Source organism: Phocoena sinus, chromosome 13, assembly GCF_008692025.1.
Source record: "Phocoena sinus isolate mPhoSin1 chromosome 13, mPhoSin1.pri, whole genome shotgun sequence".
NCBI classification, from domain to species: Eukaryota; Metazoa; Chordata; class Mammalia; order Artiodactyla; family Phocoenidae; genus Phocoena; species Phocoena sinus.
In genome coordinates, this window is record NC_045775.1 from 15,604,948 (window position 1) to 15,630,684 (window position 25,737).

The 25,737-nt window shown below is 37.1% G+C and overlaps 1 protein-coding gene across 3 annotated transcripts in view; it reads right to left on the reverse strand.

Annotated features, from left to right (window-relative positions):
- The window catches only part of LDAH (lipid droplet associated hydrolase), a 96,781-nt gene that overhangs the window by 16,419 nt on the left and 54,625 nt on the right, over nt 1-25,737 (reverse strand). For 2 of the 3 annotated variants that reach the window (XM_032653144.1, XM_032653143.1), the window contains 2 exons: nt 13,225-13,459; nt 309-391 (listed from right to left, as the gene is read on the reverse strand). In XM_032653144.1, coding sequence (XP_032509035.1) covers nt 309-391; nt 13,225-13,459 — 318 coding nt within the window. Of the gene's footprint in view, nt 1-308; nt 392-7,336; nt 8,417-13,224; nt 13,460-25,737 lie in introns of those variants that run through there. The other variant, XM_032653145.1, reaches the window with a different exon arrangement.

The window sequence follows — 25,737 nt, forward strand, 5'->3', positions numbered from 1 at the left end:
TTATATTTTAATATAACTCATTTCTTCTATAAATATTATTGAGAGTCTTTTCAGTACAAAGCTCTAGAGAGAAGTATCGATCCTAAAAATAAACCCAACAAAAACAGGTGGCAAAACATATTTAAGAAACTATGTAATCAGCTTTCTATGCAACTTTCAAGGGCTGCCTTAATGTTAACTAGAAGTAGAACTTGATCTGAAATTTATAAACCCTTGAGGTCTTACAGATTCTAACCAACTCTAGCCTTTCATCCTCAGTAAGTATTTCTGCCCATCTACTTACCTCCTTGTAGCACTAAAGTGATTACCTTAGATAAATGTTCCTTTATGGTTTCATTGTCTCTCTTCACCACCTCCATCATTTCTTGGCTCCCAAGGTAGGCAGCATTAACTACGTTAAAAAAAAAAAAAAAAGGCAAACAGTTAGAATATATAGAACAAACACAAATGTCAAATTAATTGTAGTATATTCCTGTTTTACTCTTTTCTTTTGCCAAATGCTATGTGATGTGAGATATTAGTGAGGCCGAGAGAGGCATGTGAGTCAGCAACATGCACTGTCTCTGGAAACAAGAGCATGCCCTGTGGAAGAATCTCTCTCACCCTCACCTGGCTTTCTCAATAGCAACGTTAGCAGTATGATGGCCTAATGTCAGATACCACGGCAGATGTGTGTAATCATACCTGATCGAGGCATTTTTATGATTTAAGGATTAGAATCACAAATTTTGACAGATAAATCATGTATACCAGGGAAACCCCACATAGTTATGAACATGAAACCATCTCGATAATTTTTTAAAAAGGACACAACTAAAAAGAATGTTTATTTTAAAACAGGTTTAAGTGATCTTTAGGAGTTGCTTATGAGGGTTAGTTCTATTATACTGACTGTGGAATGAGCAGAGTGACCCTCATTTTCGAGATGTCAAATAACTGAGAAAAAGGAAGAACGCCAGAGATAACATGAATTTATGTGATTTTCTGGTACTGCTACACAAATTTTCATTTGATTCTTTGTGCCTTGAATTCTACTTTGATTGGTGTTATTATTGTTACTTTGCTTTCTTTTTGGCATCATCTGCCTATTTGTCTTTTATTTTTAGTCTTTTGTCATAAGTTATGTCTCTTGAAATCATAAGTAGATTTCTTTAAAAACAAAATTTAAAGTCTCTCTCTCTCTTAAATAAAGGGACTTAACATACTCACGTATATTGATATAAAAGATATTTGGTCTGACTCCAGTCAGTAGGCAGAATAAAGTAAATAATAAAGTTCACAGCAGGAATTAATGAAATAGAGACCAGAAAAACAATTGAGAAACTAAATGGAACTAAAATTAAGTTCAATAACTGATAAATCTTTAGGCAGACTGATCAGGAAAAAAATGTGAGAAGACATTAAACATTACCAGTATCAGGAAAGAGAAATGACAACCCTTCAGATAATACAGACATCAAAAGGATAATCAAGTAATTTTGTGGACAACTTTATGTCACGAAATTCAATACCTTAGATGAAACAGCCAGTCTGCCCAAAGACACAAATTTGAAGCTTACTTAACAATAAATAGATAACCTCAATCGTCTTATATCTATTAAAGAAATTAAATTTGTAATTTAAAGCCTCTGCACAAAGAAAACTCGAGGGCAAGATGAATTCATTGGTCCACTCTACCAAACATTTAAGGAAGAAATAATATTGATTTTAAATAAATTCTTCCACAAATGACTACACATATATAGATATTTAATTTTTGACAAAGGTAGCATTTCAGAGCAGCAGAAAACAGGTGGTCTGTGGTAGGCAGAATTCCCAGATGACACAAATACTCCTTGCCCTTTACAATCCCTCCCTTCTGAGTGTGGGTGAAACCTGTGAGTATGATGACATATTACTCCCATGACTAGGTTATGTTATAAAGTTGAGACAACTTTAAGGGAGATTATCCCAGTGGACCTACCCTGACCACACGAGTCCTTCAAAATTTGAGTTCTCTCTGGCTAGTGGCAGAAGAAGTCACAGATTCAAAGCACTAGAAGGATTAAATGCACCACTGTTGGTTTGAAAATGGAGCTCATGTGAAAAGGACCTGAAAGTGACCTCCAGGAGCTGAGAGGGACCCCTGGCTGATAGCCAGCAGGAAAATGGGGACTGCAATCAAAAAGCCACATGAACTGGATTCTGCCAACAACCTGAATGAGCTCAGAAGTGGACTGTGGGATACGCAGGGGTATAAAAGAGGCTTCTGAGATCCAGGCAATGGTGATCCTTGAGCTGGGAGGGAGTTATATGGGAGCTTGCTTTCTGATAATTCATGGAGGTAAACATTTACATCTTAAGCACTTTTCTGTAGTGTTATTCTTGAATTGGAAAAAATATAAACATTCAAAAAACTTGTAAGGAATCTTACATTTCTAAAAGTAAATTTTTCATCAGGGAATGTACCTCACCTCACCTTTATTCTTATTCTTGTTTTTCCTGGTAGTTTCCCATCTAAGTGTACTTTTTTGTTGTTTTTAGAAAGTAGAATACCAGTTTCATTTCCAGTAATTGCTCCAAGGAAGCAATTATCTTTTTCTTTCCTCAAAAATGCTCATAGGGCTTCCGTGGTGGCACAGTGGTTGAGAGTCTGCCTGCCGATGCAGGGGACACGGGTTCATGCCCTGGTCCGGGAAGATCCCACATGCTGCGCAATGGCTGGGCCCGTGAGCCATGGCCGCTGAGCCTGTGCGTCCAGAGCCTGTGCTCCGCAACGGGAGAGGCCACAACAGTGAGAGGCCCGCGTACCGCCAAAAAAAAAGAGCTCATAACACAGCACAGTGGCCAAAAACAATAATACTAAATAGAAGTGTAATTTCCTAAGGGGAAAACACATTTTTCCTGGCAATGACTATCAACAGCATTCCTGGAAACCCAGCAGAATTCAGTTTCAAGCACCACAGTGAAGGAAATATCTAGTAGCAGGAGTAATGGAAACAAAACATGAAGGGAAGAGAATGGTTTAAAAGAATGGCACTTATTTACTTTTATCTCCTTAAAAATCTAAATACAGGTGTAATAAAAACCTTACTGAGTCTAATGTTCTATTTTATTTGCTACTGTCATCTTCTGAAATCTGCTTAGCGTTTAAAGATCACTACAGGACATCAACTCCCAGTGGAGTGGCTGAGGAACGAAATGAGTGAGGGCTAAAGTTGGAAGACCAATAGGACATTCATCTCCCAGGCTAAATGGTACCACTAAATTCTCCAAGTACACATAATCTACAATAGAAGGCTGCCTTCTGTTTAACTCAATCACCTATCTTGATGCCATTTTGTCTGCCTGGAAAATTCCCAACTCATCTTCAAGTCCAAATTCATTTGTTTTCTCCCTTACTTATCTAGATAGAACTAATTTCTCCTTTTCTTGATACCATTCCTGACCTGTATCTGTATTTATAACAGTCGTAAGTGTGATATGTTAAAATTCTTCACATTTATCTCCCCTACCATGCTATATAAATATATATATATATATATATAAATATAGCAGCAGCTATATTTCATTTATTATTCTCTCCAGTGATTATGCAAGTGCTTGGTTCATGGCAGCTGTGAGTTAAGGGCTGTTAAATAAAATAAATGGGAAGGGACTCGGCCAGTGTTTTCCTTTTTTGCGGGGGTAGGAGGGAGACAGGTCAGGAGGAAAAACCTGCTGTCTTCCTTGAAGTGGTGCAAGAGCTGACATCACAAGAGAAGCCAGAACACTGACATGGTAAGCCAAGCTGGCAGATACTGGTATAAAACTGGGACAAATCATTGCAGGCAAGAGTGGCAATCTAAGAGCTTCTGTTGAGACTGGCCCCAGACTAGGCCACATAAAGCACTGGCCATAGCAGTGAGGGAAAATGCAGAGGGAAGAAAAACCACAATTAATGATACAATAGGAGGTTTGGGGGAGATGTACGAACAGTTTTCTGAAGTAGAACTTGGGGATTGGAAGCCAAGTTGTCCTGCTGTTTTGGTGGTATGTGATCCAGTGCCATTAGCACAGTTTCACAGTAGAATGCCCCAGTCTGTTCAGTTTTGCCTTTATATTGGGGAGGGAGGATTGATGGTGCTGAAGCAAAGGGAATTACTTGAACTGGGCACAGTTTAATTAGGGCAGGTGAAATTTGGAGGTAGGAAATCTCCCATACATGGGTGTGTACACTGCAGTGTAAAATGTGGTTGTTACTCCTGGTCTGTTCTGACCAAGATATTATTTCTAGTCACTTTAATATTCTTTAAAATGGCTGTTAGGTTCTTTATGTCCAAAGTATGCCATAAGGTTTAGAAGAAAAAAACCAGTCTCTTAAAAAAATGCTCCTTACAAGATTTGCTGGATTAGAAAAAGGGTTTGGTATATTTACCTCCATGATGGGAGGGTGGCTGAGGACAGAAGCCACTAGTAAGCACACAAACAGAGGTAAACAGCAAAAAGTTTTCATTTAAATTCTCTTTAAAATAATAAGGGTACTACTAATAATCACGGGAACCAAGACAGGCTCTCCTGTGGACAGGTGCATCTAGACGTGCTTCCAAGAGGGTCTCCCATAAGTAAACTGCAGACCCCAGTCTGAGGTGGTCTTGTCAGGGCTTGTGAAGCCCAAAGACATTCTGGAGGGGGCATGGATGTGGTAGACTTTAGTTATGGTAAAGAGGATGGAGTTAACTGTCTAGGTTACTAGTTAACTGGTATGGATGGAGTTACTAGCTAGGTGTTTGGTTAGGTCCATGGAAGATGGGTAGGTAGGTAGGTCCAATACCATCTTGAAGTAGGGATGTAGTAAATACTAGTACCTACCCAAAAGCCAATAAAAACCCCCTCATTTCCTTGACTAGAGACATGGGAAAGTCAAAACATATGGCTTTTCCACATCCCTTATAGCTAGGGATATGGCCTAGTGTTGGCTACTAGAGGCAATGTAGAGGCAAGGTTCCTGGGGGAGGACTTCTCTTCCTACATAAGCCAAAGCCTCATCAGGAATAAGCCTCTGCTTTTGCCCCATTTTCCTTAATTCCATCTGAATGTCAGACATGAGGCCTAGAGTAACAGAAGTCATCATGTGATCATGAGATGACGAGCATGAGGATAAATGTGCTGAGGACAAAGAGTGGCAATCCAGAAAGAACCCACATCCTTGATGGCACTGTTGAGATACTATTTATCTCTGGACTCTCCCCTTTATATTTCTTGGTGCATGAGAAAAATATCAATAGATCCCTATCTGTTTAGGCCACTGTAATTTAGTTTTCTGTTATCTATAGCCAAATTCAGTCTTAGCTAATAAAAGCAAATAAAAAATGGGGTCTCTCGATTTTCTGGGTGTTTTTGGTTAACAGGGGTTGATGTTGTTGTCAACTTCCTATCAGATTCTGGCACTTGAGTAGGGGAGGAGGGTGGCATCAATCTTTATCTATACATACTAGATCCTCCCTATAGGAGGGAAGAGGTAGGAGCTGACTGCAAAAAAGCCGTTCCAAGGATAGCCCCTCCTAGCACATCTTCTAACTGGTCCTGAGGCTGGCAAGATGTTACCAAATGTAGAGGAGTTAGGTGCGAGCCAAGCAGGGCTGCATGGTAGCAAAATTCTTGGGGCTGAGGACAGACTGTGAAACTGGATAGTCCTGGTGATGTGAGTATCCCACGCTCCAGCAGAGCTCTGTCCAGAGCTGCTCAGGCAAAGTTAAGGCTAGGCAATCAAGAAGCATAAACCAGGAGAGTTTGTCAGAAGTTAAGCAGGATTACACATGCTCAGAAACCCAGATGAAGTCTTACAAGGGCCAGTTCTTTGGTAGGTCTTTATTTTTTTCCCCGATCGTTTTCTACAGTTTCTATTTGTGCCAATTGTGGCTTTTAACAATGTGAAAACCAGATCTAAAAAAGTAATTCTCCCATTCTAAAATTTCTGCGTAATTTGGAGTAATGTTTACTATTCACATGTTTCTCCATAAGCCAAGACTTTCGTTATTATAAACCATTGATTTAGTCTGCAAACAGATAGTCTTATCTATGTGATACTGAGTTCACCAAAGTGAAACACACAACTCGAGGTGTATGATTTTTTTAAAAATAATACAACTTTTAGAGTGGCAGATAATTTAAAGATATATATATATATATAAATTTCTATAGAAAAAAATAATAAAACCTTCACTGAGTCATTTACTTCTAAACCAGAGATGATATTCTAGTACTGTATCTAATCACCTTTTGCCCTAAATCCTGATACTGACCACACACACACAAAATCTTTTCCTTCATTGCTGAATTTTAGGCTAAACTTCCATGAATAACTAAAGCTGAAGTTGGCTTTTATAAATGGATTTTCCTAAGCTACACACATAAATGAGAGAATAGGTAACATGGCAGTCTGGTTTTGTCTTATTCAAAATATTATTCTGGGATTAAGTCAAAAATATGCTGAGAAGAAATTTGTGATTTTTTAGTGAAGCTTATGTGTCAGTTCATTGAATAGTTCTGTTCATTTCATATCACTGTATATGTTTTTAAAAGTTATTTCCATATTGATTAAGGAAAGGAAAGATTATGAAAGTGTCTTTTACAAGAATGTATGCAACAGAAGTAACATAATCTACCAGGAATGCCCTTTGTCTGCACTATGTTTTTCTAGTTAGGTAACTGAAAGGAATTAAAACATCAATTTGGCCTAACAAAAAGACCCTAGACTATTTTTTAACATTAATTATCTTGACCTGTGATACTGCTAAGCTAAAATATATTTGCTTTTAGCTTTGATCAGAAAATCCAATTCAGCTGTCTCCCTCAAAAATTTATTTCTCATGAAACAGAAGAACATCTATTCTAAAGAAAATATGTAGTAGCAAATATTCCAGATTTAAAATTAAAGAAAAAAACCATATATTTTCTTTAAAAATAACATTCAAAACAATCTAGTTATGTCAACTGATCTAATGAACACTGTGGTAAAGTTTATAAAGTATCCTAATTGAATTAGGGCTACTCTATCCTGAACGCTGGATAGGAAAGGATGTTTTACTCAGTCTGCTGAAGAAGGCTAATACATAGCAACTCAGCCTATAAGAAGCACCATTTTTGCCAAAAGGACAACAGCATTTGAAATACTTGAATAATTTGGTTCCTTGAATTTTTCAGACCTTACTACAATAAAAAAATATGTGTATAAACTAAAGGATACAGAAAATCAGTTTCTATCCAGATAGGTCAGGATTTATTATCCATTACTTGGACTGGCAAACTTCCTCCATTTGTTTCCATAAGATTTCTACTGAAGCACAGACATTACATAATGTGAAAACACCCCAAGTCCTCCTAAAAGTCAAACTGGTACGCTAAAGGTCATTGTCTGGATGACAGTCAAGCCACAGAGAAGCAGGTCTGGAGGAGGAAGGTCCAGATGGCATAGATTTGACCACTGAAAATGATCTCAGACCTGGTATTCCTTTCCCCTAATGACCCCTCTCTTTGTGTAACATGAAAATCATGTCACCAACTCAAGTGACTGGTTTGAGTATCGATTACCCTTCACCATTCATGGGATATAAGCTTGGGAGGAGTGCACTAATCATCCACAAGGGCCAGGGTCTTATCTGATGAGTATCAGTCCCTCTCCGCAGGGGCCTTCTTGCATTTGTCATAAGCAAGGGAACAGGAATCACTAGAGGCATGGCCAGGGCAAGCCTGGGTAAAGGCAGGTTCTGTGGTAGCTGTTGCAAAAGGAGGCAGGGGTAACACGGGACCCAAAGGGGAGAGGTATAAAGAGGCTGGCTAGGATGATTGCAATGCTTGCTTAAGGGTTAGCCTACGGTCACTACTAGGAGACTGAACTAAGTTCCCATGCAGAGAATAAACCAAGAACACAAAGCAGCAAGAAGACAGGTAATTCTTGCCTCCTTTCTCTTTACCCAAGGTTATACAGACAGGGTGGGTAATAGGGAAACAAAAGAGACTACTGAAGTACTAGTTACTTGGATATCAGAAAGGCAGATCCAGAAGGAAGAGAAGAGAAAATCAGAGAAGGAAAGGATGTCAGAAACATAAGGGCTGTGCTCCAAAAGTTTGTTTGCAAGTTGGTTGTTTGGAACAGAGATAAAGCAATGTGGCTGAGTGTTTAGTCTGGTCTAAAAGTCTATTTTGCACACAGTATAACTCTACTATGAGAAAGAAATCCCAGGGTTCCCCAAGCAACAATGCAGCTGGAAGGCTCTGGTTGCCTTGAGTCAGGGAGGGGAATGTGTCCTATGTCCAAACTGTCTTGCTCCTTGATGCCTGCACTTGCAGCTCCAGGAAGACTCAGTAAGAGGTCAATCATTGCAGCTGAAAGGAAGATTCCTTTCTCTCAAGTGCAGCCTATGGAGCCTACTTCTTCAAGAGGGTGTTTACAATTCTGTTGTAGAAAAATTGAAAAAAAAATCTTTATATAAGTACCCATTTTAATGAAAAAACATTAAACACGTCATATGTCATATGTGATGTGTTACAAAGTCACTAAATATATATAGAAAAACAAATAAAACTTTCTTATATCCCATGTGCTGATTTGGGTTTAGAAAATATTTCCCTATCTAATGCCTATCAGAAACCCAGATGTTTTGGGTGGAGTGTTCTATAAATGTCTATTAAATCCTGTTGGTTGATACTGTTGCTAATTTATGTATATCCTTGCTAATTTTTTCTGTTATATTATTTGACTGATTGTTGAGAGAGGGGTGTTTAAGCGTCCACCTATAATTGTGCATTTGTCCATTACTCCTTTCAGTTCTATCAGTTTTTGCTTCATATATTTTGCCGCTCACTTGTTTCATGCATACACATTTAGAATTGCTATGACTCCTTGGTAAATTGAACCTTTTATTGTTATTATTATGTATTGTCACTCTATGTTCCTGGTAATTTTCTTTGCTATGAAGTTCACTTTATCTGATACTAATATAGTCATTACTAGTTCCTTTTGATTAATGTTTGCATGATGTATCTTTTCCCATTCTTTTACTTTCAGTCTACCTATACGATTATATTTTAACCAAGTTTTCTAAAGACAGTATATACTTAGGTTCTGTTTTTTAATCCACTTTGTCAATCTTTATCTTTTAATTGGTATATTTTGACCATCTACATTTAATGTAATTATTGGTATGTTAGAGCCTGTATGCCATTTTATTATCTGTTTTCTGATGGTTGTCTGTTTTCTATTTCTCTGTGTTCTTTCTCTGGCTTTCCTATATTTTTTAATAAATGTTTTAGAATTCTATTTTGATTGACCTATAGTGTTTTGGAGTATGTCTATTTTTATAGATTTTAAAGTGGTCATTCTAGGTATTACATTAGATATGTAACTTAATACAGTTTACTGGTGTTGACATTTTACCAGTTCAAGTGAAGTACAGAAGTATATTACTTCCCTTTATGTTATTTTACCCTCCCCTATTTATAATATAATTGCCTTAAATACTTCTGTATACACTTAGATCATATCAATGTTATAATTTTTGCTTCAACTGTTAAACATAATTTAGAAATCTCAAGAGGAGAAGGAAAAATGTAATTACCCACATTTTTTCTTTCTGTTCTTTCCTTTCTAAATGTTTCAAGATTCCTTCTTTGATCATTTATTTTCAGTTTAGAGAACTTCCTATAGCTATTCTTTTAGGATAGGTCTGATAGTTACAAATTCCTTTAGTTTTTCTTCATTGGAGAGTGTCTTAATTTTCTCTTCCTTCCTGAAGCACATTTTTGCTGGATATAGAATTCTGTATTGATGGTTCTGTTCTATTTACACTTGAAATATATGCCATTTCTTTTGGCCTCTATAGATTCTGAAGAGAAAGTAGTTGTCACTCAAATAGATTTTCCTCTATAAATATGTATCATTTCTCTCTGGCTGCTTTCAAGATATTTTCCTTATTTTCGTTTTCAAATGTTTATGTGTCTTGGTGTGGATTTCTTTGGGTTTGCTTATTTGGAGTTCATCTAGCTTCTTGAATTTTGTAGGTTTATGTCTTTTACCAAATTTGGGAAGTTCCTATTTTTATTGTTATATCTTTATGTTCCCTGGTTCTTTCCTCTGTCGCCTCCATTTTATTGTTGAGCTCAAACACTGAGTTTTAAATTTGGCTATTATATTTTTCAGTTCTAAAATTTCCATTCAGTTTTTCTTTAAATCTTCTCTTTCCTGAGACTTTCTATTTTTTCATTTTTTCCAACATGTTTATTAATTGCTCATTGAAGTATTTTATAATGACTGCTTTAAAATCTTTGTCAGAAAATTCTAATATCTCTGTCATTTGGTATTGGCATTTATTATCTTCTTCCATTCAAATTGAGATTTTCTGGGTTTTTGGTAGGACAAGTGATTTTTAACTAAAACAAGGACAATGGGATATTATGATACTCCTGATCTTATTTGAACTTTCTATTTTAGGTGGGGCTTTTTTGTTTTTTTTTCCCTGACACTTCTTCAGCAAGGGAAGTGGGGAAGGAGAAGTGCCACCTCACTACTGCCAGGTGAGGCAGAAATCCAGGTTCTCCATTTGGTTTCTATTGACAACCAAGGGGTGGAGGGGCTCCTCATTATTGCTGGGCATGGGTAGGAATTCTGACTCCCCACTAGGCTTCCATTATTACCATCCCAGCCAGGAGAGGCAGGATTGCCTTATTGCTTTTCCCATATGATCCCCACTGATCTCATAGGAGTGGTGGTGGTAGTGGCCTCATTACTGCTGGGCAGTGGCGAAAGTCCTGCTTCTCCAACCAGCCTCTTCTGGACACCACGCTAGTGAGGAAGGAGAGGTGTGCCTCATTACTGTTGGGTGTGGGATAAAGTCCAGGACTCCCACTTGGCCTTTGCTGATTTGGGTAGGGATAAGGCCACGGTTTTTACTATGGTGCATGGCTAGATTAGGGCAGTCATTATCCAAAAGTTTCTTTTAGAAAGGCTGTCATTTTCCTGGTCCTCTGGCTACAGAGTACAGGCTTTTTTTCAGGGCTTTTTAAAAATCCACACCCATTGGTATTTCTGGGTCACTGGCTCCAAGTCTAGGATACATGTGGTAAAAAGAAAACCCAGGGAACTTACCACTGTGTTGCTCTGTGGGTCCCAAGGTCCCTACATAGTCTGCTTTCTTCTCCACCTTTCAGCGTCTTATATTTGTTTTACATATAATATGCAGGATTTTTAGCACTTAGTAGGAGAAACAGGGAGATGAATACATCTATTTCATCTTCCTGGAAGCAGAAGTCCTTGGAGGAAAATGGATTCCTTAACTAGAATGCTTTTTAAAAATCCTTTCTAAGGGTAAAAAGAAAAAGATTAAAGAAGGGCAGGGCTTCCCTGGTGGCGCAGTGGTTGAGAGTCCGCCTGCCAATGCAGGGGACACGGGTTTGTGCCCCGGTCTGGGAAGATCCCACATGCCGCGGAGCGGCTGGGCCCGTGAGCCATGGCTGCTGAGCCTGCGCGTCCAGAGCCTGTGCTCCGCAACGGGAGAGGCCATAACAGTGAGAGGCCCTCGTACCGCAAAAAAAAAAAAAAAAAAAAAAAAAGAAGGGGAAAAAAAAACCTTGTAAACTGTAATGACTTATTGAAGTATACGTGGAGTAGTTTTATATATGTTTGCCAGAATTTCAAGTGATTTCCATTTGATCTCAATTTCTAAATGTGTCCAGTCTAACTCTTGATTTGATCAATGACTGAGAACCAGAGAGGGGAAGGGATTAAATTGAGGCCACAGAGGGAGTCTGAGGCAAAACCAAAATGAGAGTTGAGGGTTTCTGACTTGTAGTCAGTGCCATTTTCACTTACTAGGCCATTTCTTTCTCTTCTATGAGGAAAAAATAAGGGGCTGGACCAGAAGGTCTTTAAGGGACATCTCCAACTTCAATGTTTCATGATATTTATGACTGTCCTGAGCCTTGCTTCCCTACTCCCTATCTCATCTTCTGCTGCTACTATGCTAAGCCTATAACAAAGAATGAGAGTTGGGGAGAGCATAAAAATCCACAAATACAGAAAATATATTGAACTTTGTATTTGTGATGACTGCTTCTTGCTACATATTTAGAAAAACACCTCCCATATAATCTGTAGCTGTACAATTCTAAAGGCAGGGCTGTGACTTGTTCCTGGATTCACTATGCACATGATCTCATGGCACTCGATGTAGGTGAGCATGGTAAACTTTACTCAGGAGTCCTGCTTTTATGACTGAAAGGAGCAAAGAGACAATAATAGCAGCAGCTATGGTAAAAGGAAGTTTAACACAGTGGCATATTGCTGGAGTTTGAACACTACCCACTAGTTGTGTGACTTCGGGCAAATCACGTAACTTCTCTGAACCTCAGTATCTTTATCTGTAAAATGGGGACAATAATAATACCTAAACGTTATTAGTTCTTCTGAGGACTACAGGTTAAAGCTTAGAACAGCAGCTATTAGCTGCTGCTGCTGCAACTGTTGTTATATCATTCATTGGAGGCTTATTATAAATAAAATACTAGATAGACACTTTGCATATATTATCACATTTAATCCTATAATAATCTTTTGAGGTATGGGATATTATTATCCCATTTTATGGATTAAGAAAGTAGCATATTTTGTTATTAAAATCATTCGTAAATATATAAATTAGTATTAACTAAACAGATAAATTACATTTAAAAACAGCATTTGAAGCCAAGAAGTAAAGTAGCAAAAACATTCCCTGGCACATTCAGAAACCATAATCAGTAACGCATCCAGTGTTACATTACCATGACTATTATTTATTATTAGCTTTATAACTCAAACTTCTCCAAAAACTTTTAAAGAGCAAAGTAAAATCATAGCCTGTTCACTCTATGGGAATATTAGGCCTGATTTCCTTGGACTGGTTTTTGCAAAGTTCACACACTGAGCTTAACAGGCCACACCCTGGATTCCTGTAAGGACTCCATATATACTCGATACAGAAGAATTCTTTCTCATCATCCTGTAGCTAGAGTGGAGAATCAGAAGGATAAGGTTTAAAATTAAAGCTTGATGAGGCTTTTCTGTCATTTAGAATACCCCCCACTATTTTCTTTTTATTTCTAGTTTTAAACTTTTGGGAGAAACATACAACAAATAATTCCTTGCTTGATACTCATCCACTGTCTGAGATTATTCTCTTAACACCTTCTGATACAAGAATAAACATATACATTTTAAAATGTGCTTACTGAGGCAGAACGGTTCCAACATATTCAGAAACGAAAATTCACTCTGTAGGTTCATCCTTCGAAGGAGCATTCTGATCACCAAGGATTTGATTTTCTCAGGCCACGGTTTAAGTAGTAAGTAGCCAGGAACATAGAAAGCATATCGAAACCAGCACAAAAGTGGAGTGGCGAGCTTGCCTCTGGGTGACTCAGACATTCGCTCAATTGTTGGAAAGAGCAGAAAAGAGCGAATTACCTACAATAAAAAAAAAAAAAACAAACACACTTTGATGAGAAGTTTTCTTAAGGAATAAGTCATTGCTTTATTGTTTCTTCTATATAGTATCTACAAAGGACTGGGTTTTATAATATGGCTAACAATCTATTCAGACTGAGAAGAAGTACCATCCACTGCCTTCTCAGCCCTCAACCAACCTGGGTAGGATATAAGGATGTCCCTTTAGTTGCTGGGGTTAATTTTCAGGGTGAGGAGGAAATCAGATTCCTAGATAAGTTATTGATTGTGACAGCAACTCACAATCCCTTTGAAGGATTGCTGAAAGTAGAAATGAATGTACCATTTCAGTAGTTATACCAATTTGACTGACTAATGATGCCAAAAGAGAATAAAGCTACATAAAAGACTCCATTTCTAGTCAGAATTTCTTTTATTGATTATATTTGGAGATAGTTCACTTTTGAAAAGCTCCTCTATTCCTTAATCTTACCAGCCAAAGATAATCTTTCATAGGACCAAATATACTTTTAGCAACTGATTCAACCTCAATAAAGTGTAGGCCAGGGACAAAGGAAGCTGGGAATTTCTACCTATGTGGGAAAATGTTTAAGGACAAAAATATCATTTCAACTCAATTCATCAGAATATCATGAAATATATTTTAATAATACACCAGACAAAAAGAGCATCGCTAAAACATTTAAAATTTACCATTATTTACCATATTAATATTAAAAAATTAATATATAAAAATAATTTATATGGGGATCAGAAAAGTCAAAATAGTTAAGTATAATCCATATTAATAATAGGATAACATAAATGGAACATAAATGGAACAGCTCATCAATGTTAGCAGATTGCTGAACAGGAAATGAGAGTGGACTTTAAAAAAAACCCTTTTTTTTTACTTTAAAAAAAACTTTAAAAAACTTTTTTTACTTTAAAAAAAACCTTTTAAATTGTTAAGTATAACATACAGAAAAGCATATGAAACATAAATGTTCAATTTAACAAATAATTTATAAAATGAACAGCTGTGTGGGTCAAGAAAGAAGACATTGCCAGCATGGCATCTTCCCATCACAACCCCTTCCTCTGCTCACATCTTAGGTAATCTCTATACTGATTTTCTTACTTTTCTTTATATCAACACTTATCATTCCTTAATACTATAATCACTTCCTTATTTTGCTTTATATTAATGCTTATCATGCTGCTATAGACTGAACTGTGTCACCCCCAAATTGATATGATGAAGCCCTAACTCCCAAGGTGACTGCATGTAGAGAGAGGTAATTCCAGTTATATAAGGTCATAAGAGTGGGGCCCTAATGGATAGGATTAGTATCCTTATAAGGACAGACACCTGAGAGCTTACTCTCATCCCAAGAACACACAGAGAAGAGGTCTGGCGAACACACAGACAGAAGGTGGCCATCTACAAGCCAGGAAGAAGTTTCACTGGAAACTGACCATGCTGGCATGCTGATCTTGGACTTCCAATCTCCAGAACTGTGAGAAAATAAATGTCAGTTGTTTAAGCCACCCAGTCTATGGCATTTTGTTATGGCAGTTCGAGCAGACTAATACCTATCCCTTAATATCATAGTTAATTTTTGTCTGTTAATGAACTTTATATAAATGTAATCATGCAGTATGTTTTTGTATTTTACTTGCTTCACTCAACATTGTTTATAACATCCAACCATGCTGATACATGTAGCAATAGCTCACTATCTTTGCTATACAGTTTTCCACTGTAAGAACATAACACAATTTCTTTTACTGACAGATATTTGTGTTGTTATTACAACTATGCTGTTATAATATTTTTACACACATCTCTTGTGCATGTGTGCATGTATTTCTGTTGACTATATCACCTCGAAGTAGAAATATGGGGTCATATGGTTGCACACGTGCAGCTTTAATAGGTAGTTCCAAAATTTTTTTGAATTTTTGAATTTTATTTTATCTATTTTTTTATACATCAGGTTCTTATTAGTTATCCATTTTATACATATTAGTGTATATATGTCAATCCCAATTTCCCAATAGTTTTTCAAAGTACTTATACCAATTTACATACAGAAAAGCATATAAAACATACATGAGGGTTCATATTGTTACATTTCCTCACATTTGATAGTGGCAAACTTTGTAATTATAATTGTAATTGACTAACCTGGTGTTTAGAGGTATTTCATTGTGGCTCTAATTTGTGTTTCTCTGATGATTGATAAGGCTTTTATATGCTTTTTGGACATTTTCTATATATCTTTTGCAAATGTCTTATTTAAGTCTCACATTTTTCTATTAGACTGTCTTATTTTTTATTGATTTGTAGAAGTTGCTTTTTATTTTAGATACCAGTCCTTTGTCATGTTGCAGTTCTTGGCTTGCCTGTTCAACCCTTATTCTTTTTTTTCTTCTTAATGGAGATAAGTTCTTAAGTTTGATGCAGTTGAATTTAACAGTCTTTTCTCTTACAGTTATTGTTCTTTGTCTGTGGTTTAAGAAATTCTAGAAGATATTTTTTCATGCTACCTCTTATCTGTTCTACACTGTGGATTTAAGCCTTGGGCTGTGTTTAACTTCAGCTGTGAGTCTGTTCCTTTGATTTCAGGCATCAGTGATTTGCCACTTCCCTTATGTATTTACATTCTTCCTCCTGGATGAACTTGATGCACTTTTCCTGGTAGGACCCGACAGTAAAGGTGGGGTTTTGTGGACTCAGTCTCTTTTTTACCTTCCACTGTTGACAGTCCTTTTTCATAGTAATCTATTTGATGGCACTGACCAAATGTTAAAGTTGATCAGGTAACACCTGTCATTGTGCCTTCATGTCTGTCTCACTAATAGAGAACAGGGATTTGAGGGTGAATACTGTGGAGGACTCTTCTTTCTAATCATGGTATCTTCTTGTTCTTCCTTGGTCGTATCTATCAGCTAAGTGCTTAGCCATTTCCTGCAGACCTTTCCTTTTCTCTCAACAATATCTGAGATATTTTAGTTGTTTATTTTTGGTCACAGTAATTTGATCTCTACTAGATCTCCTCCTCTGTCACGTAAGTAGGGTACTGTTCCCCGTGGCCTTGGTGTTCTCTGGGAGCAGGGAGGCACAGCCTTTTCAGATGATTTTAAAATGCTGGGTCGGTAACAACACACGGCAAAGTGCTCATAACGTGCTTTTTGAGTGAACGCTGAGTTTCACCCAGAAGGTGGGAGTTTCTGCCACCTTGGCATCTTCTCAAGCACAAAGCAGAGGAGATGCCGCATGGACTGTGCTTAATAAAGGCCTTTGGGGCCTTTATGGGGCATTCATGGGCACTTGTGATGCAGATCACTGTGGGCTCCAGAATGTCAGGGATGATCCAGAATCTTCCAGTCAGAGCCAGCTGCCTGCATTACAATGGGTTTACACAAAAGTTATATATAAAGATTCACACAAAGGTTACAGGATCTCTGGGAAGTCTGACTGGACAAGAAAAGTCAGTTAAAGGAATCATTCTCCCTGGATGCCAATTTCAGTGTGAACTCTAACTCAGTGCATTTGTCTTGTTTTTTTTTTACTTTTATTTTTGGCTGCGTTGGGTCTTCGTTGCTGCGCACGGGCTTTCTCTAGTTGCGGTGAGAGGGGGTTACTCTTTGTTGTAGTGCGTGGGCTTCTCACCGTGGTGGCTTCTCTTGTTGCGAAGCACGGGCTCTAGGCACGTGGGCTTCACTAGTTGCAGCATGGGGGCTCAGTAGTCGTGGCAGGCAGGCCCTAGAGCACGCAGGCTTCAGTACTTGTGGCTCATGGGCTCTAGAGCGCAGGCTCAGTAGTTTTGATGCACGGGCTTAGTTGCTCCGTGGCACGTGGGATCTTCCCAGACCAGGGATCGAACCCACGTCCCCTGCATTGGCAGGTGGATTCTTAACCACTGCACCACGAGGGAAGTCCCTAACTCAATGCATTTGAACACAAACACAGGAGGAATGAAATCAGCTTCGGGATCCTGGGACTTTTGATACTTGGTCACCTTCTTCTTCCCCTTCCAGCATAACACAGGGACACAGCATTCCTGATTCATCAGTGATGCCTATGGTGTTGAGGACACAGGATAAGCAGAGTATGTAGCGTGAGCATCCTAACTGTAGTTACCTTCAGTCTTGGGAAGCATAAGTAAAGAAACTGATCGCTTCCCGATGTCTCCAGGGTTCTTGAACAGGTCTCTGTATTCTCGTATTCCATATACAGTGGGTATGCTACTGCTTCACCTTTGCCTTTTCTGTCCAAAGATATTCTTCAGGACTGCTCCCAATGGCTCAAAGTCAAATAGGGCTGCTGTCTCTCTTAGAGATATGGAATATACCCTTCAGACTGGCAAAAAATAAGAAATCTAACAATACCAAGTACTAATGATGTGGATCAGCAAGAACTCTTAAACAATATGGCATTAATTATTAGCCTTTCTTCTTCTGTTTTCGAAAGTATGATCCCTTTGGTGGGTGTCTGGAGCTCACACAGAAAGTAAATTTTATCATATCATCTAACGTTAGCAGTTTAATCCAGGGATCTGGCATTTCACTTGGATACCAAACAGCACGCTTTAAGACTCTGAAGGGTAGAAACAATAAAAAATCTTTTAGCAACTGGAGTGGTACTACAATTAACCACTGACTTTTATACCTTCAAATTCAGATTTCTTCCCCTATCTTTTGACGTAATTCTAATATCATGAGTCCTTTAACTCCTGTGAGTGCTACCAATGTTCTATTGGACTTAAGTCGAGAGATTTCAAACAGGGGTGGATTTGTATAAAGCAATCTTTGGTATTGAGAGAGGCAGGGTTTCTCACTGCCCTGCTGAGGCCTCCCAGCTGAAGGGCTAAGAAGGAGCTCCCTTCCCCACCCCACAGGAAGAGTTCTCCCTCGATGCTGAAGAGCAGGTTTCTTGTTAGCAGCTGCAGTGGCAGCAAAGACAATGATGAAGAAACTGACTTCTCAGCCTCAGCTGGGCTCTCGTCTGTCACTCCCACCTGGAGCTATAGGAACACGATACGGTAAGAAAGCCAGGTTGGCCGCAGTTCACAGTCACTGCAGGCTCCTTGGCAGCCAATGTTCTTCAATAATATCTCTAAAAGCTCGACGGCTTAGTCTTTCACTTTTTGGTTCATAATCTACCTGAAACTGATTGTTATGTGTGGTGTGAAATATGGGTCTAATTTCATTTTTTTCCATATGGAAACTCAACTGTTCCAGCACTATTAACTGCAAAGACTGCCCTTCTGCTTTTCTGCAGTGACATTTCTGTTGTAAATCCTGTGTATATGTGAACAGGTCCTTTCCAGGGTTCTATAATCTGTCCTACTGGCCTACTCTTCTAACTCTGTGCCACGAGCACACGTCTTATTTACTAAAGCTTTATATTTTGATATTTGGTAGAGTAACTTAAACCCTATTTTCTTGTTCTTCAAAAATGCCTTGAGTATTTTTGGCTCTCTGCATTGGATACGGATATGAGTTTTAAATGGATAAAACCCATATATGGATACTGAGTTTTATAAAATACCTTTTCTGTCCCTATTGAAATGATTGTATGATTTTTCTCCTTTCATTTATTAATGTGGTAAACTATCAATTGATTTTCTAATGTGAAACTAACTTTCCATTTTTGGGATAGACCCAACTGGGTCATGATACATCCTTCTCATGTTACTATATTACTATATTTGGTTTCCTAATACTTTGTGTAGGACTTTTGCATGTTGATAAGTAAGCCTGGCCTATAATTTGCTTTTCTTATATTATTTATTCCAGGTTTGCATATAAGGTTTTGTTAGTTTGAGAAAACAGAGTTGGAGACTATGGTTTCCTTTCCCATTATTCAGAGGATTTTGTAATATAATAGAATGATTTATTCTCTGAATATTTGATAGAACTCACCAGTGAAGTCTAAAGTTTGTTTGTTTTGTTTTGTTTTGTTTTGATTTTGCCACACCACACAGCTTATGGGGTCTTAGTTCCCTGACCAGGGATTGAACCCAGGCCACAGCAGTAACAGTGCCGAGCCCTAACCACTGGACCACCAAGGGAAATCTCTAGAGTTTTATTTTTAGAAAGATTTGACTATTGATTGATTCAATTTCTTTAAAGGCTTAGGACCATTCAGGCTTTCTATTTCTCCTTGAGAATCTGTTTTGATGTTATCTTTTTCTAGGGATTTATCCATTTCATTTAAACTTCTAAATTTATTGACATGAAGTTATTTATAATATCCTCCTATTATACTTCAATCTCTGGACCACCAGTAGTGATATTACCTCTTTTATTCTGTTATTGACTATTAGTACCTGATAGAGTAAACCTTTTATAATTATGAAGGAACTCTCTTCATCCCTAGTAATGTTTTTCCCTTAGGGCTTATTTTGTTTAATGTTAACATAGCTATACCAGCTTTCTTTTGGTTAGAATTTGCAAGATATACCCTTCCCACCCTTCTACTGTCTACCTTTCTATAGCCTTATATTTAGAAGATAGTTGGATTATTATCTCTATCTAATCTGACAGTCTATGTCTTTTAACTAACATGACTAATACGTTTACTACATTTTCACTTAAAAAATACCAATATTTTGGAGTTAAATCTAAAATCTTATTTTGTGCTTTCTAGTTTTTGTATCTCCTTACCCCATTTTTTCTTCTTTCTTACCATGTTTTGCACGAGAAAGATATAAGTAATAAAAACATAAGTGACAGTAAATACTAAATAAAGAATTGAGTAAATGATATAACAATCAATAAAATGTGTATGTTAGTAAGTCACAATAAATGATTAATAATTTAAAAATAATTATATGACAATCTAAGGAATGAATAATTATAAAAATAAAATAATAATAAATAATTAAGAGATGTATAATACTAGTAAATCTCAAGTCCTATGGTGGGGTAGGAAAGAAATAAGATAATGAAAAAAGACCAGGAATTGCTGGAAGTGGTGGTGTAGCTCTAAATAGGGTGTTTACAGAAGGCTTCAGTGAAAGGTGACATTTGTGCAAAGACTGTTACAGAGTGGGCTGATGATATTTGGGAAAAGAGTTTTTCTGGGAGAGGGAGGAGCAAGTGCAAAGGCCATAAAACAGAACGTAATTTGGAGTTTGAGTAAAAAGCAAGAAGTACAGTTGGAGCCGAGTATGTGAGAGGACAGCAGCTCAGGCTGCAGCAGCTGTGATCACAGGGGCAGCAGACAATGGACTGTCCAATAGGCCTCTGGTTTTCACTCTGAGTAACTGAAAAGCCTTTGAAGGGTTTTGAAAACGGGGGTGATATGTTTGACTTCCATCTTAATAGGATCACTCTGGTTACTGTATTGTTAATACTGTCCTAGAAGTACTATATCAATGAAATTTGACAAGATTTTTTAAAAAGTAAGAGTTAGAAATATTGGGAAGGTAAAATTACCATTATTTTCAGCTTATGTTTTAAACATTAACAAAATCTCATGTATAAAAATAATAGCTAAATACCACTGTAAAAAGAAATGTACTACACTTATATAAAGAAAACTTTAAAATCCAAAGGGACATTTGTTCTTCCATTGCAAAAGTGATATAAATTCTCCCACAAAGTTAATCAATTAAGTTCATTCAATACCAATTAAAATACTAAAAAATGATCTTTATTTTGAAATTTGACAAATTATATTAATGTTCATCTGGAAAATGAAAGGCACTAAACCTAGAAATTCTGAAAAAGAAGAGAAAGAGGGGAGATTAGCTCTACTAAATATTACACATATTATGAAGCTACAGTAGTTAAAACTGTATGATCAGAAAAGGATCACACAGCTCAACAGAACAAAAAAGAGTCTAGAAACAGACCTGAACATATATGGGAATTAAGTTTATGATAAAGGTATCAGTGGGGAAAAAAAAAAAAAAGAGTTGTTCAATAAATGCAGTTGGGAAAACTGGAAAACAGAATTATTTAGAAGAGCAAAAGACTGGAGATGAATGTCCATAATTAGGACTGGTTACATAAATTATGATATATCCATTTAATGGAATACTATGCTATAATGAACATTAGGCAGATCCGCATGTGCTAACAATGAGGGTGTCCAAATTCTGTTTCTTCTTGGAAACCAAATAGTTGGAATTATGAATAAAAGGGAATTAGCAAGCTTCAAAGAAGACATTCTAAGCCTTGGGGCTCATATGTTCTCTGAACTTTTTATTCTGAAAGGGCAAAGGTAATTTTGCTCATTTTCAGGTTCTTCAACTATATCCTATAAGTGATACCTGGAAAATTAGATGTCACTGAATAATGCAGTCTCCACTGACTAGAATTTAACTATTCAACTCTCAAACCTTCTGCATTTATAATGGCACCAGAGATGATAAGAGAAAATATTCATAACTAGGACTCTTAGGTGTTACAAATTCTTCAGGAAAGTAAAACTAAATTATGTTCTATTGTACTCTGCTTATAAAAGCAGGAGAATATGCTAAAACACATTACAAACACTTAAAAGGGGAAAGTTCGAAAGAAAAAGTTTTGTTTTTTGTCTTTTTTTTTCCTGGCCAATCCACAGTTAACCAGAACAATCAACTAATGAAAATAATCTGTTTTCCAAGAAGTCTGGTAATTGAGTCCGGTGTGGTAACTCATTGCTCATTTTAGTTTCAAGTTTATTCACTTCAAAATAACGGGCTTCCTTGTGTTTATTAAAATGTCCTAAAGGATTAAATGGTTAATACAGTTACTGTCATACTAAAAAATGTACCATACAGATTCCATACTAGTTATGTAACCCACAGTATCTAAGGAACTTCAGGCTGATCAAATCAGTTGGCAGAAAGAGGAAACAATCCATTACTTTGTATAAACGATCCATTACTGTGACCTGTGTTAAACAAAACTGCATGCAAGGAAAAACTCTAAAAATACACGAGGAACTACAGGGTTACATTTGGTTGATCTATATCAATAATAAATTGAGAATTAAAGTGCACTCTGAAATCATGGGAATGTACTGAAACAATAAGGAAGTTCTAATGTGTACTCTTGAAGGCATCATTGCCTCTCAATAATATAAGAAAACCAAAGATTGTTTATCACAACTAATAGTTGATGAAACTGGTTTTCCTCTCTTGCCTTTGGAGAGCAACAGTTATTACCTGTTGGGTGAAACTTATACTTTTCCCAGATACCGTAACAATAATTTCAGTGAAATTTATAGTCCAAATATGATAGGTTAAAGAACAGTAATAAAAATTTCTTTTATTCATATAGACACCTACTGGCAAAAAAATCACTGAGGTCAAGGAAGTATACCCAATTTTATAACACAGCTGTGCAGAAAAAGTTTCCAAGTCTGTGTACATGACAAAACGTTTTCTTACGTTACTGTCTCATTAAAGAAAGAACTTCTAGGCTGGCCAATCCATTCTACTCTACGGAAACATTTTTATACATTTCACATTCTCATTTGAAATCGGAGTCACTTTTGATAATGAAGCACAACCATGTTTTCTTGGCTAGTATGGGAAAGCAAATATACACAGTGGGACTTTTTATACAGGGTACGTTTGGGGAATTGGAGACAGTATTTCGATGTTTATTTTTCCTGAATTTATTATTATTATTAATCATTTTCCAGAAAGGAAGTTAGGAAACAACTTGAAGTATAGCCATAAAGAAAGAGTATGATGTTCAGGTGTGGTTTTTGTACAACCTGTGTCATTAAATAGGCATTTTATTTTTAAACAGAGTAAAATCTAAAAAATATCTTCAATACACTTATACTGTTCAGATAGCTTACTTTTCTGGGGTGCAGCAATTATGCCTATATGTTATGACTAAATGAAGCCATGATAAACAGTACTTCAACATCTTTGAAAGAATGGCATCACTGCTACTTTCCCTATTTGCTTATCAGCTGAGCCCACCTGCTGCAGTAATGGCAGGATACTTCCCTACTATAACAAGCTGAAAACAAGAAAACACAGCACATAGTTTTTCCTTTCGTATGACTGCCAACATTGTTAAGACATGTCAGAGAACATGCAATATAAACCAGGCAGCCTTCAAAGATAAAGCTGTTGGTAGTCAAAACGCAGACCTAGGAATAATCCTAGTTTAGTTTATCTCTTCTCCCCAAAAGGCCATGTTTTCCTCTCTTTAGGATGAGACTATTCAGCTTATTTAATCATATGTATTCAGTTTATAAACTGCAAATTCCATTCTATTTTAATGATCAAGAGCTTGCTTTTTGAGATCTTCTATTCTGTCTTAACAATTTCATACATTGGTAAGACAGGAATATGCCCCACAGTAGGGAACTGCTTAGAATAACAGTAGTAATGATAGCTTACTATCTTCTAGGAACTAGGCTGATGTACTTTATATACATAATCTCACTTAATATGCATAACAACCTCAACAAGTAAATGTCTTCATTCTATAGATGAGAAAAGTGAGGTTTAGCTACTAAGTGATAAAGACAAAGTATGGACGCGAGGAGGGTAACTTCAGAGCCCATGCCATTAACCATTAATTACACTGTATACTTGCACACAAAAGAATTTCTTAATAATTATTATTGTTTGGTGACATACTTGCAAACAAAAGAATTTCGTAATAATTATTGTTTGGTGACATAATTCCCTGTGGTTTAAACAACTGCTACCATTATTGTTAGAGATAGGCCAATATTTCAATATTTACAAGTGTTTCAAATCATTCAGCTTCAGAAATAACGTTAAATCCTAAGAAGGAAGATCCTTCAAAATTGATACTGAAAAAAAATTATGCCACTTCAATATGTTTTGCTTAAGATAGATGGCATTCATGAAACTGACCACTTTTACCATTTCCCATTCATGTGAATTATACTCAGATCTTCTGGGGCAGAGATTTTTCTACACTTTAATTACCTGAATGTAAAAAAAAAAAGCCATTTCATGCATTTAATCTACATGTCAGGGTTGTTAATTACAGGGAACGCTGCATATTTGCAGAGATATTTGCATATGATTACAGTTAAATATTTGAAACATAGCTTCAAAATCTTCCTATAACCCATTCTTCTCAAGCTTCTGTCATTTTATACACTTCAGATTTATTTTATTTTGAAAGCAAAATGCTCTCCTCAGCTTAAAATCTCTTGTAATCTACTTCCTTTTGAGTCTTTCAGATTCAGAATCACTAAGAACTCCAACAGAAACTTAAGGAAGCTCAAGCTGCTCTGGAGTACAGCAGTCTACTGCAGAGCAACTGTTATTCCACATCGAACAGTGTTTTCCAGGCAGCCTCAGAATTCAGCGAATGGTGACAATAACAAACACATCCTCAGGTCTACAGCTCTGATATTCTCATGTAGCTACTACGGCCTTCGGCAACATCAGCTTTCTCTTGGTTAATAATGGCAAAGCTACACAGAATCTGAAAGAATAGCTTTGCTGATCAAAAAACTGTTATTTGGCAATTCCTTAGACTTGGAGCTGGAATACTCTGTGTGAGTCAGGAAGCAAGAAACATGAATTATTTGACAATGGGGTTGGGACTTTTCTAAGTTAGAAACTCCAGTCTTTAAAAGCTTAAGCCACTTGAGAGGGAAGAGTCGTTCATTGGGTTTACTGATTGTTTGTTAGTTTGTTCATTTGTTCATTCATTAAAGATATATTGGCACCTACGATACACCAGATGCTGTGGTGACTGCTGGAGACAAAATGGTGAAAGAGCCTCTGCTTTTAGAGAACTTAAAGTCAAATGGGAGAGGTATCTACAGTAATGCACGATAGGTACCATGCTAAGGGAAATAAAGAGTACCATAGGAACATAAAATGGGCACGAGAAACCTCTTATTCATCGTGGCGTATGTCAGCTACAAATTGGCACTTGCCATCTACCTCTACATGGATTAAATCATGTGCTGCTGTAGCTGCTGACTTCCAACACCCCCTGAAAGGAGCTCAGGGTGGAGAGCAGAAATGAGGCACTCTGTGCTCTGGGAAAAACTGGCAGAACAGGTCTGCAGATAGTTAGGTATTTTCAGGAGCTGATTTTATGAGCCCAATTCTTGTATCTCCTCAAATCTAGAAAAGCACTAAAATCCTTCATGGTGACGTCTGCTCCTTGTGACTAGCAGTAACCTTCACGAGACTAGCAGAAACCTTCTGCAAAAAATATGTGCCTGATTGCATGTACTCCCCCGTCACCAAAATCACATGTATACTGACCTTCCCCCGCTACCTCTTTGGAGCAGTTCCTCAGAGCTATCTGAGATGCTGTTTCCCGGACTATAG